General features: G+C 48.7%; 1 protein-coding gene across 5 annotated transcripts in view; it reads left to right on the top strand.

The window, feature by feature from the left end:
- The first annotated feature begins 1,755 nt into the window (after positions 1-1,755).
- The window catches only part of LOC135250000 (phosphofurin acidic cluster sorting protein 1), a 32,284-nt gene continuing 15,813 nt past the window's right edge, over positions 1,756-18,226 (top strand). For 3 of the 5 annotated variants that reach the window (XM_064325766.1, XM_064325765.1, XM_064325761.1), the window contains exons 1-5: positions 1,757-2,341; positions 16,143-16,230; positions 16,529-16,618; positions 16,853-16,978; positions 17,858-18,002. In XM_064325766.1, the coding sequence (XP_064181836.1) occupies positions 2,187-2,341; positions 16,143-16,230; positions 16,529-16,618; positions 16,853-16,978; positions 17,858-18,002 (604 nt within the window). In that variant the 5' untranslated portion in view covers positions 1,757-2,186. Of the gene's footprint in view, positions 2,342-16,142; positions 16,231-16,528; positions 16,619-16,852; positions 16,979-17,857; positions 18,003-18,226 lie in introns of all 5 variants that reach the window. The other 2 variants (XM_064325762.1, XM_064325763.1) reach the window with 2 other exon arrangements.

Genomic DNA, 18,226 nt, shown 5'->3' with positions numbered 1-18,226 from the left:
CCAGTAATGGTAATCTCCTCATTAATGACAATAAGGGATAAGACACCTTATGCAAGCAGGTTTCTCTTAAGCCTGACTCACTTAGCATCATTGTCTTAGTCTTGCTAAAGGTAAGAGGATGAAGGTCGCTACACTGACAACACACATTCAACAAAGAGGTGTAGCTTTCATACGTGGTTCAGAGTGGATTTTAAAAATTATTTGATTGTCCTTCGAATGATTTGAATTTTTAACTGAATCCACAAGCACGATTTCGAATCTATATTTCAAATCCCGCCGCCCCCCCCCTCCCCCCCTACGAGATGATCACCGGAGAGGTCTGACTGGACTGCGCGGCGTAACCAGAATCGGAAGAACGGAGAGGGGGGCAGAACAATCTCGCAGCCTGGCGTGCCAACGTGAGTGATTTGCATTGAACGTGGGCAGCTACTAGACGCCAGCGAGAGAAGTGCTGCACAAACGTGTGAGTTTAGACAGGATGAAGAGCGGGCGGGCGACAGTGTTCTGGACAAGTTCCAGTGGTTTTCGACGGCACAGGCTGGTAGAGCAATTGAGCGAGGCCTTGCAGTAGCGCTGACGAGAGATTGCGTGGGCTTGAATAAGTGAGCCTGCAATTAGTTCATCCTACTTTATATCAGCTTTACCTTCAGGTTAAGTGGAATAATTACAAAAACTGTTATGGTTTTCTGTTTGGCTCATAATAAATAATAAACAGCAGTGTAGTATACTGCGTAAGGAACTGGTCCTTGTAACCAAAAGGTTGGACACTGCCATTAGACCCTTGAGCAAGGTACTCAACCTGCATTGCTTCAGTACACATCCAGCTGTATAAATGTGAGCAATATAAATGCTATGTCAATCACTCTGGATGCCTGTAATGTGATGTCCATCCATTATCTATACCCGCCAATTTATCGCAGGGCACACACACAATTCAGTTACCATTCATTCACACACTCGTACCCATGGGCAATGTAGAGTCTCCAATTAGCCTAGCTGCAAATCTTTGGACGGTGGGAGGCAATCGGAGTACCCAGAAGAAACCCATGCAGACACGGGAAGAATATGAAAACTCCACACAAAAAGGCCCAGGCCAGATTTGAACCCAGGACCAAAGTATATAATGTAATGTAAATAACCTATACGTTTAATTAGCAGTGCTTTTATGCAACCTAGGAGTGCTTACAAAGACCAGGAATGGAATCACCCACTCAAAACTCCTTATTCACCACTCACCCTGGAATTCCCCATCGAACTGATTCTATGACTGCTAAGACATAAACGTAATAATAGCATCAGAGGAGTTTGTGAGGACTTAGCCTGGTTGGCACACTGACACACTGACTCACTGATACCATCCCGACTGGGTAAGATTTAAAGCCCTCTTATAACAGCGAGGCATATTGTCTACGGTGCAGGAGGGGCAAGGTCAATATCGACTAGGGTTTTTCCAGCATCAGTTGAGAGTATGACTGTTTATTCAAAGCCTGTAAAAGCACATCTTAAACCATAGAGAACAAAAAAAATTGCAAAGACTTTAATTGTTAGATTACCCTCTCTATCAACTACATTTGTATAATACTACTACTACTACTAATAATAATAATAATAATAATAATAATAATAATAATAATAATAATCATCATCATCATCATCCTCCCCCTCATCACCATAACCACACACCAACATCTGTTAATTAGGCTGTCCTCTCACTCCCTCCCCCCCCCCCCCCGTCTTTCTCTCTCTCTCACTCACTCACTCTCAAGACGGAGGAGTATGCGAAGCAGACGTCTTTAACAAGAGGCGTAGCTTTACGGCTCGCTCAGTGTGCTGTTGTCGGCGTAGAAATTTCCGCTTCCTGCTTCGATAAACATTTCAGATCTCAGACGAAGTTGAAAAACAGCTAGTTTTGGATTTTTTATAAGAGCGCGCGTTCACGGTACGGTGTCAGTAATTGCACGGTCCGTCTAGGTAGGAACGAAATCTGCCAGCCAGCTAGTTTGTCTCTGCAAGGGTTGGATTAACAAACACTTAGCTAGCTCTTCAGCTAGCAAGGGAGCTGCACAAAAGCTATTTTTCATGATAGCTGCCTATATCTGTAAGCAGCGCCACAAGCTATCCGATAAGTAAGGAGAGAAGTAACTAAATTATCGGCTACTGTTTTAAACCCGGTATCTACCTCCAGTATGTCGGAGCGAGGAGGGCTCCCGCGGACTGGAGGCGCTCCATCTCCGCACATGCAGCCCTCCAAACCGGTGGCGATCACGTCGAATCGCCCGGTACAGATGAACCTGTTTGCTACGTGGGAAGTAGACCGCTCCTCGCCAAGCTGTGTGCCCAGGTAGGAACAACCGAACAAAAGAACTCGCGCTATAAAGCGCTTCCAAATGTTCTACTGCAACTGCAGTATGTTGGTTCTTAAAGGTTCTGTTTGTCTGACGTTACCTGCATAGCTCCACAAATTGGCTAGGAGCTTAGCAGGCTAAGTAGTACTTGCGAGTCGTCTTAATTTCATGCTCTAGCCTGTCAAGCTAGTGTCTGGACACATATGCTACATTCTCCTAAGTGCAGTAACATGTTAGCATAAAACATGATTAAAGTTATGCGGAACAAACGTAGCCTATATGACTGGCCAATATGTTTCTACTGTGCAGTTTCAATTATGGTATGCCTTCTAGCTTTGTTAATTGTAGGCTACCCCGTACTCTTGAGCTGTCCTCACTGGTCTATAACTGTCCTGCATGCAGTGTAGCACCTTGAACAAGGACGAGCGATAATATTGCAATGTTGCCATGTGACCGATTGTCCAGCCTAGTTTCGTGATGTTACGCGCAATATAGGCTAACTTCACACTTGCACACAAAGGACGAAAACTGCTAATAGCAAATTAGGTATTTGCAGTGTGAGGGCAATTGGTATTTACAAGTAGTTACTGATGAAAGTTTGTGTGTGCATATCCTGCTTGATTCATGCGTGATATATTTAAATGTTTTTGGTTACTAATGGAAACGCCGTGGTAGCCTACCACACGAATACGATACATTGCTTTTCATGCGTACAGCTATCTCTTTGCATATAAGCAGTAAAGACAACCACATCATCGGGCACGAGCATAGACCCTGCTGGTGACAATATGAGCCAAACCATTGAATGCCATTAAACTTGTTCTCGAATAGCACGTGGCAATTATGTCACTTCTCTCATTTGACGAGACTCCAAGAAAAGAAAAATCTGCTCTCGAATATTAATGTAATGAATTTCCTTGGCTGAAAGTCAGAGTTAAAGAATTGCTTCCTTATGGAGTCATCATGTATCTTGAATTAGGCTACGGAACGTTTAGCTAGCACTAAATCGAAAGTCGAAAGTTACGTTTAAAAGTAGGCTACTAAACCGTAATTAAAATACTGTTGTTAATAATGCAGACAAAGCAATTATTGATAAAAGCTGGTTTTACCACCTAGCAGCTTAGTATTCGCTAACTCCCAGTCGTATAGGGGAGACGGGGCCCTAATTCATAAGCCATTAAATTCACTGCTAAAATCCCTCACACATTGAACTAGTGCACTTGGGTACACTGATAGATATTTGTTTGCTGCTTTTTTTATGGACGGCACGTAGATTTAGGATGGAAAGTTTTATCTTTGGCATAAATTAAACACGCTGAAAATATATGTTTAAGGGTAGCCTCGAGTGCGCACGGAATGGAAGGATGACGAGAAACAGGCCGCCGGGACAGAGTTTAGACTGGGGGGTGACTAATGAAACAAAAAAATCACCGCGATTTGTCGTTAAGGCTGCTTGATCTAATTCTGTCCCGTGCGTACACCAGAGCAATTACTCCTTGAAACCACAGTTCTGGGGTGCGGAACTCGTGATGGAGTACGGCAGAGAAAGGATTCTGTTAGGATAAAGAAGAGGTGTAAGGTGATGAGCAGCACCAGGCTTCCGTAGAATAACTGGAAAAAATTGGAATGGCAGTTGCGGGGGTGGCGAGGGAGAACAGGGGGCACTGGGAATCTGGGTGTTCCTCACGCCTTCTCTTTAACGTTTGAAACCCCTGCTGCGGGAGGTCAGGGGCGAGGGCCAGGCTTTAAAATATTTAAATATTTAAAGGAGCCCAGGAGGAGGTGCCGGGGGCGCATTCAGTCTGAGCAGAAAGGCCTGTATGGAATGTTACAGAAACCGAAACGATGGATTTAACGGCCGGCCGGATGCCCCGAATTCGGACACGCTGTGAGAAAACCGACAAAAACGAAAGAACCTTCGCCAGTACAGTCCCCAGTCCGTACGCTTGAGTTCCACATGGCGTGGGAAGTGGGGAATATTAAAGACCAGCTGGAAAAGATCAGGGTGAGAACGAGCGGAAGGAAGCCATACTTCCGCCAAGAGACATTCTGAGAAACTGGCCTGAAACTGGCTTCACCGGAGGGGAGGCTGACCTGTGCTCTTTAAAGCAGAATCGCGTCTTGCGCCGACAAAAGTGCGAGCAAGCGAAGAGGCAGAATTGAAAGCGCTCCGTCAGTTGCGGTTGAGGAGGGCTGTCTCGCGTCGCTCTGTGGGGACCAAGTGTGGCGTCGACACTTAGCTGTTGACACCTACTGTACCCCCACGCTTTTTTGTGTTGTGCCCGCGAACGCGACAGGTGCTAATGGGCCTGCTGCAAGTGCGGTGTGTCACGTGCACCTTTTTTATTTATTTATCGGAGATGGTGTCATGTGACACAGAGGTGTGTTGATTAGACGAAAGCTAAAACCCCCCGGTGTGTAAGAAAAGACCCACGACTTTGAGATAGGACAGTGCGTGCAGAACGGCAAGGCTGCCCCCCTTGCAACATTCTTTAGATTGCATTGAGGGAAGACAGAACTGGTTGTTTATAAGTGTGCCATTTCAGCAAACGCAAGAGCAGCCACTGGTGAAGCATGCCTCTAAACAGTGAGCCCTATTTGGCTGTGACTGGCGCTTTGGGAATTCAGCGCTGTGATTTGATGAGATGCAGTCATCGTCGGCGGCTGGTGAACTTTTGTTTGAGACATCAGGACTTTCCATTGTCTGTCAAAGCTTTGCATGGTCCCTTGAAATTCCCCAGACAAATAGTTTCTTTTGTGGCTGCGGGGGGGATTCAGCTGAGGTGGTGTAGACTCCACTGTACCTGTTCTGATGGGAAGTGAGACTGGGGTGGGGGGTGTAGCGTGGGAGGGGGGGCAGCTGAGACTCGCTCTTCCCACCGTACGATTAAAACTGTAAAAAAAAAAGATCTTTCTTCTCTTTTGTGTTGTAATCAGACTCTTCCCAGTCTGCTTGGCCCTGAAATCTGAGTCACAAGTTTAGACAGGTGTGATGTCATTTCTTTTCTTTATGCAGTTTGTGCTTGGCAGTCCCAGAATTTGCCAAAAAACTGCCAAAGACAAATAAAAAAAACTGTAAAAAATGACGTGAAAATAAAATACAAAAGCACGTTAAAATGTCACTCAAAGTAAAGGATTTAGTGTAGTGCACCTGGATAGAACAGAGACCTTTGCCATGTAGTGTTTGCTGTTCTATGCCTGTTCGGTGTGCGATTGATTGTGCCTGTTCGGTGTGCAATTGATTGTGCCTGTTCGGTGTGTGATTGATTGTGTCTGTTCAGGGTTCGATTCATTGTGCCTGTACTGGTGCTGGATTTCGTTGTAACAGGACTGCTCTGATTGCTTTTTCCTTCTCTTCATTTGAGCAGCTTGTGTAAGGCTCTCTGCTTAATGTGTCCTGACATGGTGATTCTGCTCAGCCCCGCCCCCAGAGAGTCTGGTAGTGCATGGAACAGAGAGCACATCTGCACTGTAACACTGCACTGTCAAGCTGATGCTGTAACACTGACACACTGTAACACTGATACACTGTAATGCTGATGCACTAACACTGATACACTGTAATGCTGATGCACTAACACTGATGCTGTAACACTGACACACTGTAACACTGATACACTGTAACACTGATACAGTGGAGCTCTAATGCACTGTAACACTGATGCACTCATACAGTGTAACATTAATGCACTGTAACACTAATGCACTCATACAGTGTAACATTAATGCACTGTAACACTAATGCACTGATACAGTGTAACATTAATGCATTGTAACATTAATTTACTTAATACTTAATACGAAGCTGGGTATTTACTGCAGCAGTTCAGGTAATGTACCCGGGATTTGAACCTGCAACCTTTCTGATTCCCTGCCTCATTGCCCGATCCCTGCATATAGTGCTGTGCATTCGCGCGGCGGAGCGCTGATTTGCTCTTGTGTTTGCTTTTGGCTTTGTCTGTGTTTGGTCACGGGCTGTCGGGCTAGCGGTGGCTCTGCAGCGTGACGGTAGCGGCAGCGGCGCTGGGCGTTGGGCGCTGGCTCACCGCCGGCTGGTTTTAAGGACCGGCCGCTGAGCTTGGCTCCGAGGGCGGGGCCTCTGGCTCGGCTCCGAGGGCGGGGCCTCTGGCTCGGCTCCCGCGAGCGGATTAGCAGGGCTGCTTCGCACGGCGAGCGAGGTGTGAGCGCCGGCAGACAAAGGGCCTCGTAAACCGCCATCGCTTTCACCGGCGGCCAGCGCGGCGCTCTGGCTGTACCGCGGAGCCGGGATCGTCGCTCTGGCAAACCCTCGTCTTTCAACTGCCTTTAAAAACCAGTTTGCGCGTTCCTCCCACAGGCCAAACACATGCAGGTGTGACTACGCGGGGGGGGCATTCACAGGGCATTGTGTAAAAGAGCGTGCGCGCTCAGTCAACATATACCCTGTGTGTTTTAGTCTGCTGTGATTGGTTGAGAGGGTGGGTGCGGTTCGGGAAGGAGCTTGTCCTTGCCCGGAGTGTTCTGAAGTGGGACGAGGGGGGGGGGCTCTCCAATTAGTTTAATTACTTGGTTGATTTTAATGTTCTCTGAGGCGCACTGGATGATATGCAGGACGCAGAATATAAGCTGCAGTTTAGCTGTTAGCTGATGTGTCTGCGATGTGCAGGTGTATATGACAGCCCGTCTTTTTTGTTCCGTGTGTGTTGCCATGCCAGAACGCTGGAGAGGACCCATCTCCCGAGCTTTCAGCTCTGAGCATGTGCGTATGAAGCGTACGTGACTCGTTCTTCTTACAGACGATTGGTCCCCGGTGGCTCTTCGTCTGCATGCTTGCATGCTTGTGAGAGCACTCATTACTTCCTGTGTGTGTGCGTGTGCGTGTGTGTGCGCGTGCATGTATGTGGCTCTGTTTGTGTGTGCGTGTGTGTGCGCGTGCATGCATGTGGCTCTGTTTCTGTGTGTGTGTGTGTGTGTGTGTGTGTGTGCATGCATGTGGCTCTGTTTGTGTGTGTGTGTATGTCTGTGTCTGTGTGTGTGTAATCTTGTTTAGTGTGTATGGCTGCAGGGTTGGCATCAGCACATGTCTTCAGAAAACCCTCTTGTCCCAACAGATTGAGAATCTGCGGGGCTTTTGGGGGGGGGGGGGGTGAACGGATGGGGACCGGGGGAGGGGCAGTGCAGAAGCTGAAAAGGCACATTATCATTATTATTATTATGAAATTGGAAGAGAAATGTGTGTCCACATCGTGGGGTTCTGTTCTGTGGATATCCTAGGTTCCTAAACTATTGTGTTGACCCCAGCTCCTGCTATTGATAGGCTGCCCAGTTACAGATAGCTTCTCTGATAGGCTGAGGGATTAGTAATTCAGTGCTCGTTAGACCCTGCTCTGGAAATATCCAGAACGTGTCTGGCGTAGGCTACATTATATAGGTTGTCCACAGCAGGTATGATAGCCCGCTTGGACCTATGCTGTCTGGCTGTAAGAATGCTGCCAGTCCACTGATTTCATTTTAACAGGGGGAGTTTAAAAGAAAATGTTCAAAGGAACCATTTTAAATGGCAAAATCCCACAGCGGTACTTGAGTTAAAGCCTCAGGCTTAGAAGAGTGCATTTTCGGAATGAGGATGAGGGAGCCCCCGTGGGTGCAGTCTCTCCGCTGAGCAATATCAGGGTCGGACATTAGTTTCTGTCTGGATTCGCTGAAACGTCGAGCTGCTAGAGAGGAGAGACGCACAAAAAAAACAAGGCACAAAAGGTCGGGGGGGTCTGACATTGTTTTTGGGAAGATGAGGAATCTCTTCTCTGCGCGCTTTTGTGATTCAGCTCTGGGTCCGTAGCTGCCGCTGTCGTCGTCGCGGTTACAAGAAAATGTTCTTGCGGCGGGCCGAGGTTGTTTTCTCGTTTTCAGGACCGTCCCCTTTGGGGAAGGCGATTGGTCACTTAGTAGGAAGTCATCAGTGCCCCGCCCACCCACTCTCCTGATTCAGTGGGCTGTGAAGTAGAAGCATTTGAACCCACAAGGATAGTTCTGGTTTATTTGTCTCATCCTGTAAGTGGTTTGTGGAGGGGGGGGGATTTTTTAATGGGGGGGCCCCTTTTAGTCCAGGCCTCAGTAGACGGTGGTTAGGGTGCGGAGGACTCATTTCTTCACCTGGGGAGCGTGGAGGTGTTGGAGTCGTGTGTCTGGCCTGAGGACTCAGACTCTCACTGCTACTCCGCTCTTGGATGTGCCACCAGGTTTTTGGCGGAAGTCAGGCGCTGCGCGGTCGAGTTGGGCAACCGGTGAAAGCACAGACCCGCTGTGGTTCCTGTTTTGTGTGTGTGTGTGTGCGCGTGTGTGTGTGTGCGTGTGCGTGTGTGTGTGTTTGTCTGTGTGTGTGTGTGCGTGTGTGTCGCATGCATGTGTATGTGTGTGTGCATGTCTGTTTTGTGCCATTCTGTGCATGTATCACTGTGTGTCTGTGTCTGTGTCTGTGTGTCTGTTTGTCTGTGTGGCATGCATGTGTATGTATGCGCGAGTGACTGTGTTTGCATGTCTGTTTTGTGCCATTCTTTGCAGGTATCTGTGCGTGTGTGTGTGCGTGCGTGTGTTGCATTGACACTATCTGCTCTATCATCTTGGGGAATGCTCTCTGATGTGCAGTGCTTAATGATGCGTATTGTGACTGGCTCGCACGGGCAGCCTGCTGCACAAACCCACAAATTGAGAAGCTCAATGGCCCTCGAACAGCCATGCCTCATCACACACACACACACACACACACACACACACACACACACACGCTCATCTCTCTGAGGCTGACGTGCACAGAATGTACCCGTGCGCGCAGATAACACGCGCGCAGCGCGTCGGGACTTCCTCAGTGCCCTGCACTCTCCGAGTCCTTCAGGAAGCGGCGTCTGACGAGAGGAAGTCAGGCAGGCAGCCGAAACGCAGAAACGTACCCACTCCTCAGCCGCACAGACAAAATGGCGGAGGCGTGAGACGTTTCGCAAAAAAACAAAAAGGGGCACGAAAGTTTGAACCGCGGAGGCGTGGGGCGATTCACGAAAGTGGCACGAAGGTTTGAACCGTACAGCAAGAGGCAAGCGGCCCACATTGTGTGAAATGAGCACGCTGCCCATTTACTGAAAGTGTGGCAATAAATCAAGGCTGCCTCAAGGAAACGGTTTGAACCTCTTTGCTGTACGTAGTGCCAATACATTACATTACATTACAGGCACTTAGCAGACGCTCTTATCCAGAGTATTTACTTTTACATAGTATTTACATTGCATCCATTTACACAGCTGTATATATACTGAAGCAGTGCAGGTTAAGTGCCTTGCTTAAGGCTACAACGGCAGTGTCCAACCCTGGAATCGAACCTGTGACCTTCAGTTAACAAGACCAGTTCCTTACCCATTATACTACACTGCCATCCCCCCTTACATGCCAGTGAACGTAGCCATTGCTTGTGTCATAGTCTGCCTGCCCGCAGTCATTGTCTTGCAGTTTAGCTTCTGTCACACTTCTGTGATGAACAGACAGCGTGCTTTTCCTCACTTTCCTCAGGCAGTGTGCGCCTCTCTGCGAGCTCGTTAGCGATTTCGCGGCGCCGCGTTCAGCAGCGGCTGCCACAGGCCCCCCCCCACACCCCGTTATCCGACGAGGAGAGAGAGACGTGCCTTCCCATAAGTGAGCTCATGCCATTACGAGTTTTATAAAAATGCACCCATTAGCCTGTCTAACTCGTGAAACGGTGTTGCGGTGTGTACATAGCGTACGGAGTGATTTTATTACTGCTGGTTGTGACTACCGCCTTCTGTTGTGTTGTCGACGCTTGTGTTTGCTAATTCTTTTAGGATGCGTTTAAGCAGGTCGTGCAGTAAGCGTGAGAGAGACAAGACAGAGAGAGAGATGGAGAGAGAGAAAGATTGAAACAGGTGGGGAGAGTGAGAGAAAAGGAGAGGGAGACAAACCGAATGAGAAATATGGGGAGAGAGAGAGAGGGAGAGGGAGAGAGATTGAAACAGGTGGGGAGAGTGAGAGAAAAGGAGAGGGAGACAAACAGAATGAGAGATATGGTGGGAGAGAGAGAGAGAGAGAGAGGGAAAAGTAGAGGGAAGGATGAATGAATGCCGATACGATGGTATCTGGAAAGATACAGATCTGGAGAAGAGACGGATAGAGAGAGAGGTTGAAGGAGTTGGACAGTGACGCTGAGCATTTGTCAGTGCAGCAGTGAGAAATGTAAGTGTGAGAGAGAGACGTCCATTTTTAACGTTAACTGGAAGAGATCAGGGGAAACGTGACCGTGTATATGGCTGTGAGCGATGTACTGTATCCAAACTGGCCCAGAGACCGATGAGTTGGCTGCTTCTCTTCAAGCCAAACCTGCGAGATTTCCCCTGTAAAAAAAGAACACCAAGCTGTGCTGTCAGAAGCATTCAACGCCACGCTGTTCTTGCGACATTCAATGGCAGCTAAATTAATGGGCCGACGTTGCTGTATCACACCGTGAGAGAATCTCTGTGACAGCAACGGCATGTTCTTTAAAAAAAAAAAGTTTTAAAAAGAAATGGGTGAAATGTTCATTTTTGTTTCCATTTTAAGAACTGCGGCCTAGATTTTTCTTCACGGAAAAAGGTAGCCTAACGATTTACGTTTTACATTTAGTGCCAGGGAGTAAAGAGGCTTTACTAACAGGAAGGAGGAAGTATGATCATGGGGGGGTGGGGGGGGAGTGGCATTATCATATAAAGTGGGTCTGGAGCTTGTGCTGGAGCAGTACGGATGAAGGCCTTTTCCTCGGGGGTCTTAAGCCTGGTGTGTCTGTCCGTCGGTTAAATCGGCCAATCGCAGCCTTCGGCTTCGCCAGAGCGAAGAAACAAACCGCCTTCCTGGGTGTGTTCTCGCTGAATACAGTGAGCACCATAATTCATTGGACGGTGACACATTGTCATTGCATTGCATGCAAAGGCTATGCGACCAAATATTAAAAATGATTACTTTATTCTACATTATGTTAAGCTGTCTAATAATTTTTTGATGCCCGAAATGGGGGGGGACCATGTACAAAAGGCGCTGTCATTTCTAAACGGTTCATCCGATATGGATGAAAATACCCTCAAATTAAAGCTGACAGTCCGCACATTGTCATTGTATCCTTTCAAACTCAAAGTGCTAGAGTACAGAACCAAAATACCAAAAAAAAAAAAAATGTGTCACTGTCCAATGAATTACGGTGCTCACTGTAAGTGGCAGTGTTACGGAGAACATTTATTTCCTGTCATCGTTGGTGGGAATCCTTCCACGGTGCTGAAATCTGCTGAAAGACCGCGCTCTCTGAGCTGTTGACGGAGATGATAGGCGGAATATTGACGGATTGGCTGCGCTGCGTGGTAATTGGCCGTGTGATCGATGTCCCCCCCCGCGATGAATAATGAAGCAGCAGATCAGTCGCAATCGATGACGGGAGCGTTGAAAAGCAGCTTGGACTGTGTCCCGATGTGTGAAGGGCATGGCTGATCATTACAATGGCCCGGCTACGTCATTCCTGTTGTCGTGTGAGCGTGTGCGTACGTGTGAGCGTGTGCGTACGAGTGAGCGTGTGCGCATGTGCATGAGTGCGTAAGTGTATGCGTGAGCATGATGCGTGTGTGTGCGTGCGTGCGTGCCTGCCGGCCTGTCCGTTTGTTGCGTGTGTGTAAACACACAAGCCGTTAAGTGAGAGCTGGGAATGACAGAGCAGAGAAATGGAGGCTGACCATTCAAAATGCATTTAGCCCCATGAGTAACACGCCATAACTCAACAGTGTGACAGGATTATGACCGATGAAGCCAGCCATTCTCTGGATGCAGTCTCGTAAAGGGGTGGTGGGGGGGGGGGGGGACGCCTGTGATTTGACCCCCATACCAGCCATCTGGAAGAAGTCTGGCTCATTATTGTCGGTATCGGCAGTTTGATGGGATCTTGGCCCCAGAGTGTCTGGGTACCTCCCTGTCTCGACATGTACGTGTGCGGAATCCTAATCATATCTTCTGCACCCCCCTCCCTCCTTCCGGACCCCCTCTGCCGACACCCATCCCTCCTGGCCAGACACCCACGTCGCTCACCTTCTGTCTGTCGCACCTGCCACCGGAAACGTCGCTGATCCCCCCCTGGGTTTCGGGGTTGTGCGTCTCTCCCTCTCTCCGTCTCTCTCTCTCTCTGTCTGCCTCTCTCTCTCTCTCTCTCCCCCTCTCTCTTTCTCAGCTGCCAAAAAAGAGACCGCATTGGTTATAATGCTGCAGCTGAGTACTTTTGGTGGAGACCGGCCAGAGCTCGGCCTCCTGGGAAGGTTTTTTTTCGGGGGGGGGGGGGGGGGGGCAAACCTTTTAAACCCGCATGGGTCTTACCTCTCTGAATCAATGTCATAATTAAGTAGCGGGATTATTTACAGAGGAGTGAGAGGCCGTTTGGGAGGGACGTCGGTGGACTGAGTAGCCATAACCACTGGACACTGCTGGCAGGACAGCTTCCCCTCCGTCTGTCTCCCTGTTGCCTTATCCGGGGGCCTGAAAGCCTGTTTTTTGCGAGGCAGAGGCAGCGATGGAGGGAATTGCCTTGGCCCCAACCGCAAAGGTCAAAGGTTGAGGGCGGTACCCCTGTTTGCTCACAGGTCTGCGTACGTGGTACGTTACTGTTAGCCTCTGCTTGCAGGCCTGTAGCTCGCCCGTGTCAGATTACCACAGAGGTGTCCCCTCAGCTGGATAGAACTGCTCGTATTCGCGGAGATAATGACTGACAGTAGGAATAACGAATCACAGGAGGGCTAGGGAACGTTTGAAATTGGTAAATGACCTTTGTGTTCCCTGACAGAGATCATTGTGAAAACTCCATAGCCAGTCGGTGGGCAGGCTAGAGACTCGGTTTTATGTGAGAGTGTTTAAGAGATCAGCAGTGTATCTGAAGCTGGGCTTCGAGGCAAACCACACAAACTAGAATAGAGTGCAATGGATAGGTTGCTTGTGGGTATGTGGACACACAACTTGAAAGCTTTCACAGAAAATAGATGCTGAGTGGTTTGTTTTATCTTGGAAGTCAGACTCTGCTCTTGGGGTCAGTTCCGCTTTTACACTTCTGACTGATTTCTCAGCATGATTTATTTTTGAAATCTGACAACGATGCATGCTGCTATGCTGGTTTCAAAGGATTGCGATTATGCAAATCTAACATTAGTAAACACCACAAATATTACAGTCCATTTGTACAGCTGGGTATATTACTGAAGGAGTTCATGTGAAATACTTTGCTCAGGTGTATAATTGTAATGCCCCAGCTAGGAATAGAACCTGCAGCCTTTCAGTTACAAGGTCAGTTCCCTAACCAGGTTTTCACATTTCATATTTTTTTAAACAGATTTTTTTGGGGGGCGGTGGTGTACAGCAGGTGAGGGATGAGAGTGGGTTGGAGAGGTCTGTCTCACAGGAGCTGTAGTCACCCCAAGGGCTGCTGGGATTTCTGCTCTCTAATAGCGCAATGCCTGCAGGCTTAGTCAGAGAGGAGAGCCAGTGCCATGTTTTCACAATTAAAATTTATTTTTATTTTTTTTTCTTCCCCCCTTTGACAAACTTTCCTGCCTCGAATCACGAGTGTGCATTTGTGAAAGTGATCTCTAATCTTTGACTCCTGTTGAATGAGTTCCTGGCGGAGCTGTGATTGAATCGAGAGATAAGGAGGGATTTCTTGCCTGAGGAAAAGCTTTGTGGCTGAAACCCATTGTTCAAGCCTGATTCTGAACGGCTGTGTTTCTCTAAGGTTTATTGCATTGGAGCACAATAGTGCTTTTGAACAAAGTCCCCTTTTAGGATTACATTGATTTTCTTTGGAAACTAGGAGGAGACTGTTTCTGTTTGTGTGTGTGTGTGTGTGTGTTTGTTTGTCTGAGTGTGCATGTGTGCGAATGTACGTGATTGGTAAGTCATTGCATTTGTCTCCGTCTTGTCGGTGCATGTGTACTTGCCTTGCCTGGGTGTACACGTATGTGTGAAGGTATGTGCCTGAGTGACTGTGCAGCCCAAGTGCCTGCACATCTGTGGGTGTGTCCGAGCGTGTGCATGTGCGTGCGCGCGCATGCGTGTGTGTAAAGGTGTTCTGAAGGACGGGGGCTGTGACGTCACCGTGACGTTGATTGATTGATTGGCAGCTCCCCTCCTTGAGATGTCAGGCTGCCATCTCTGGCTTGACGCACAGTAAAGCCCACCGATCCGTTATCGCTTTCCCGGCAAAATAAACCCCCCAGTCGCCGCGGAAACCGCGAGGACGCACCGATACCTGACGCGACACGTCAGTGATTTATGACGGGGGACTAATACTCGCGAGCGTTATCTGTGGCCGTGAGTCCGACCGCACGGCTCTTAACGAATGACTGCGCTCTCTTGTGTCTACAAATCCAAGTGATATACGGACCCTGGCGCACACAGGAAAGGGGAGTGAGAACGTGTTTTACAAGCAGGGTCCCCATTCCCGACAGCCTTGGTCTGTGAGAGCAGTTGCACTGGGAATTTTAAAAATAGAGCCCAATAAACAGTTTACAATTGAGATTCAGTTCAGTTTACGATTCAGTTTTATTGGCCGTTTGCCATTGCTGTGCTTGGAACGGTTTTTTTCCGTGTTCGGAGAAGCGTTTATGTTTTGTTGCTCCGCGTATTATGTCACGTGACCTTGACTATAAATAGGCATTACTTCCTGATTAGTTCGTTGCTATATGTTGAATGCTTTTAGCCGACGGTTAAGTGGCATGTTAAATGATTCTGAAAGGTGGGGTGGTGGCTGTGGTTTGCGATTTAAAAAGCAGGCTGCCGACACCGCCTGTTCGGACGAGAACCGCGTATGTCTACAGTCGACTCTCCTGATACGACAGTGGGGCTCGCGCGTGAACGTGGCTGCGTTTGCTGCTGGCTGATTGGACATTCCGAATCAGAGTGGGAATTGGGGGTGTTCAGCCCCACGTTGAGCATCAAGGTTCCTGGGGGTGACCTTGAAGCCACTGTAGGGGTCCCTCACCAGTCTTGATATGCAATGACTAAATTTAGATTTGGGAAAATATTTCAAAATATGACACCTTTTTTGAAATGTAACCCCTTTTAACTGATGATGGGGCTCCCCTGGATGCCTTCAAGCCTGGGTGGGGGGGTCATGGGATCAAGAAGAGGTGCAAAAGCATTAGGGCATAACTAACCCTCATCTAATCGTCGCTAAGTCCTAACGGTAGATAAATGTAGCCTCATGACTCATAACACATGCAGAATTTAAAACTTAATCTGTCATTTGTTACCATTTACTCAATGAAAAACAGGCAGACATGCCAAAGCCATGCGTGAATAAGAAAGCGCACCCCATCATTCAGTAGCTTGAACCCCCTTTAGCAGCAAAGAACCCTTTTTTGCTAACTGTATGTGTTGTGCACTGACTCGGTGACCACAGGGATCAGCCAGTGATCTGTGCCTCTGAGCCTGTGGTCGACAGCGGTCGTTTCACTGATGGGGGACAGGCCTGTGAATCTTAGTGGTCTTGCCCATTATGGACGTAAGAATCACTGGGGGATAAAAAAGTGGTTAAAAATACAAGGAATTTTCTTCGGAGATGACGTCAGCGGCCTGAAGAATGCTGTGATGTGGTTTATGGAACGGATGGTAGCATGTTTGAAAGTGCTGAAGCTGACTTTCTGTCCTATATCTCTCCCCCTCCTCTCTTTCTCCCTCTCCCCCTCTCTTGCTCTCTTTCTCCCTCTCCCCCCTCCTCTCTCTCCCTCCCTCTCTCTTTCTCTCCCCCCCCCCCCCCGTATTCAGGCTCTTTAATCTGACTCTGAAGAAGCTGATAATGTTGAAGGAGTTGGACAGAGACCTGACATCAGTGGTGATTGCTGTGAAGCTCCAGGTGAGTACCATTCCTGTTCCTTGTTCTGATTGGCCCGGGTCAGCTGGGCGGAGGGGGGCTTTCTTGATTAGGAGGAGGAGGAGGAGGAGGAGGGTCAGTGTAATGTTCATTTCTGCCTCTCTCACACTCCCTCTTTTTATCTTCTGCTTTTTGTCCTCTGCTTCGTCCTTCAACACCTTGCTATCTGCTCTTTCCCTCTTTCTGTTCTTGTTTTTCCATCTCTCTTTCTCTCTCTGTCCTCCTCTCTCTTACTTTACCTCTCCCCCCCTCTCTCTTTCTTGTACTCTCTGTCTCTCAGGGTTCCAAGCGAATCCTGCGCTCCAATGAGATCTTGCTCTCCTCAGCTGGACTGACGGAGACAGACCTCCAGCTCACCTTCTCCCTGCAGGTGAGCTAACACTGAGGGGGAGGGGTTATCAATCACACATGGGGAGGAGCTTCCACAAGAAAAGGGGGAGGGACTATCACCAATATAAGAGTGCTCAATACAGGACAGCTTTAGAGAGTGTTACCACAGGAGTGGGATGGTGTAGTTCATTCAGTTTGAGCCTGCTTTTTTTGGGTGTCGTCCAGTAAGCCCTTTCCCTTCCCTCCCCTCTGCTTCCGTCCCCCCCTCCCGCAGTACCCTCACTTCCTGAAGAGAGATGCCAACAGGCTTCAGATTATGCTCCAGCGCAGGAAGAGGTACAAGAACCGCACCATCCTGGGCTACAAGACCTTGGCCCTGGGCCTGATAAATATGGCGGAGGTGAGACTGATAATGCGCTGTCGCCACACTGGTTTTCCTATGCGGTCTGTACCGTCTACGACCAGCTTCGGCTGCATCGCCGCTTTCTATGGTATTTGGCTGCTTGTGTAATTGTGTAGCTGGGTTATTTACTCAAACGGAGGTTGGGTCCATGGGAACAGGAATCCCCCCCGCCTGGGATTCAAAGTTCAGGAGGGGTTGCTTTGTTGTGTTGGCATCAAAAAGGCAGAGGCCTTTGCTTGTAAACACGCAGGAGTAGTGCACTATGGGAACTTTGGCGCTCGACTCGCTTTTTGCGGGGGAAGTTGACTGATGTCAGTGTCTGGGGGGGAAGTGCTTTTAACAGTCATTGATCTGCTTTGAAGCCAAAGCGTTCAGATGGGATATTAATGCAGATCAATGACCCATGAAAACCACACTACAGGGCACCAAGAGAACTGCCTATGCCGCTCCAGAAAGGGTGGTTTGACCCTCTTAGCCAGCAGTCCCATAATGCATTGCTCCACTTTATTAACATGGGCCCCACCACCTTTTATAAAGGTAACAGCAAAGAAGGTGAGCATTTTTTTAAAACAGGAACCCAGTGGAAGATATATTTAATGTTCCTTTCGCTGCAGTTTCAGCTCATGGTTTTTCTCCCTTTGATGGAGGTTCCCTTTAAAGATGAGTTTTATACCCGTGTAACTTGGGTGATGTAGTAGGGTTTAGTGCCCTTGCGTCTCCTCCGGTGATGCCGTAGAATTTAGTGTCCTTGTGGCCCCTCAGATGATGTAGCAGAGTTTAAAGCCCTTGTGTCCCCTCAGATGATGTAGCATAGTTTAAAGCCCTTGTGGCCCCTCAGGTGATGCAGCAGAGTTTAATGCCCTTGTGGCCCCTCAGGTGATGCAGCATCCCAGCGAGGGGGCCCAGGTGCTGGGGCTCCACAGCCAGGTGAAGGACGCCTCTGTCCCGGTGGCCGAGGTCCGCGTGTACTCCCTGTCCAGCCAGCCCATCGACCACGAGGGACCCAAGGCCAAGATGTCCGGTGAGCAGGAGCGAGGGGGGTGCCCCAGACAGTGGCGTGTCTCAGTAGTGGCTAGGCTTAGCTTTGACACGAGCCGCTTAGACAAAGACAACTTTTCTCACCTTCTCTCTATCTCCCTCTCCCTCTCCCTCTCCCTTTCCATTCCCCTTTCACTCTGCCTCTCTGTATTTCTCTCCCTCTCCCTCTCCCTTTCCCTCTCTCCCTCCCCCTCTATCCTTGTCTCA

The sequence above is a fragment of the Anguilla rostrata genome, chromosome 3 (assembly GCF_018555375.3).
Source record: "Anguilla rostrata isolate EN2019 chromosome 3, ASM1855537v3, whole genome shotgun sequence".
Lineage (NCBI taxonomy): Eukaryota > Metazoa > Chordata > Actinopteri > Anguilliformes > Anguillidae > Anguilla > Anguilla rostrata.
The sequence above is the reverse complement of the archived record's forward strand: the minus strand, read 5'-3'. Positions and strand labels throughout refer to the sequence as shown.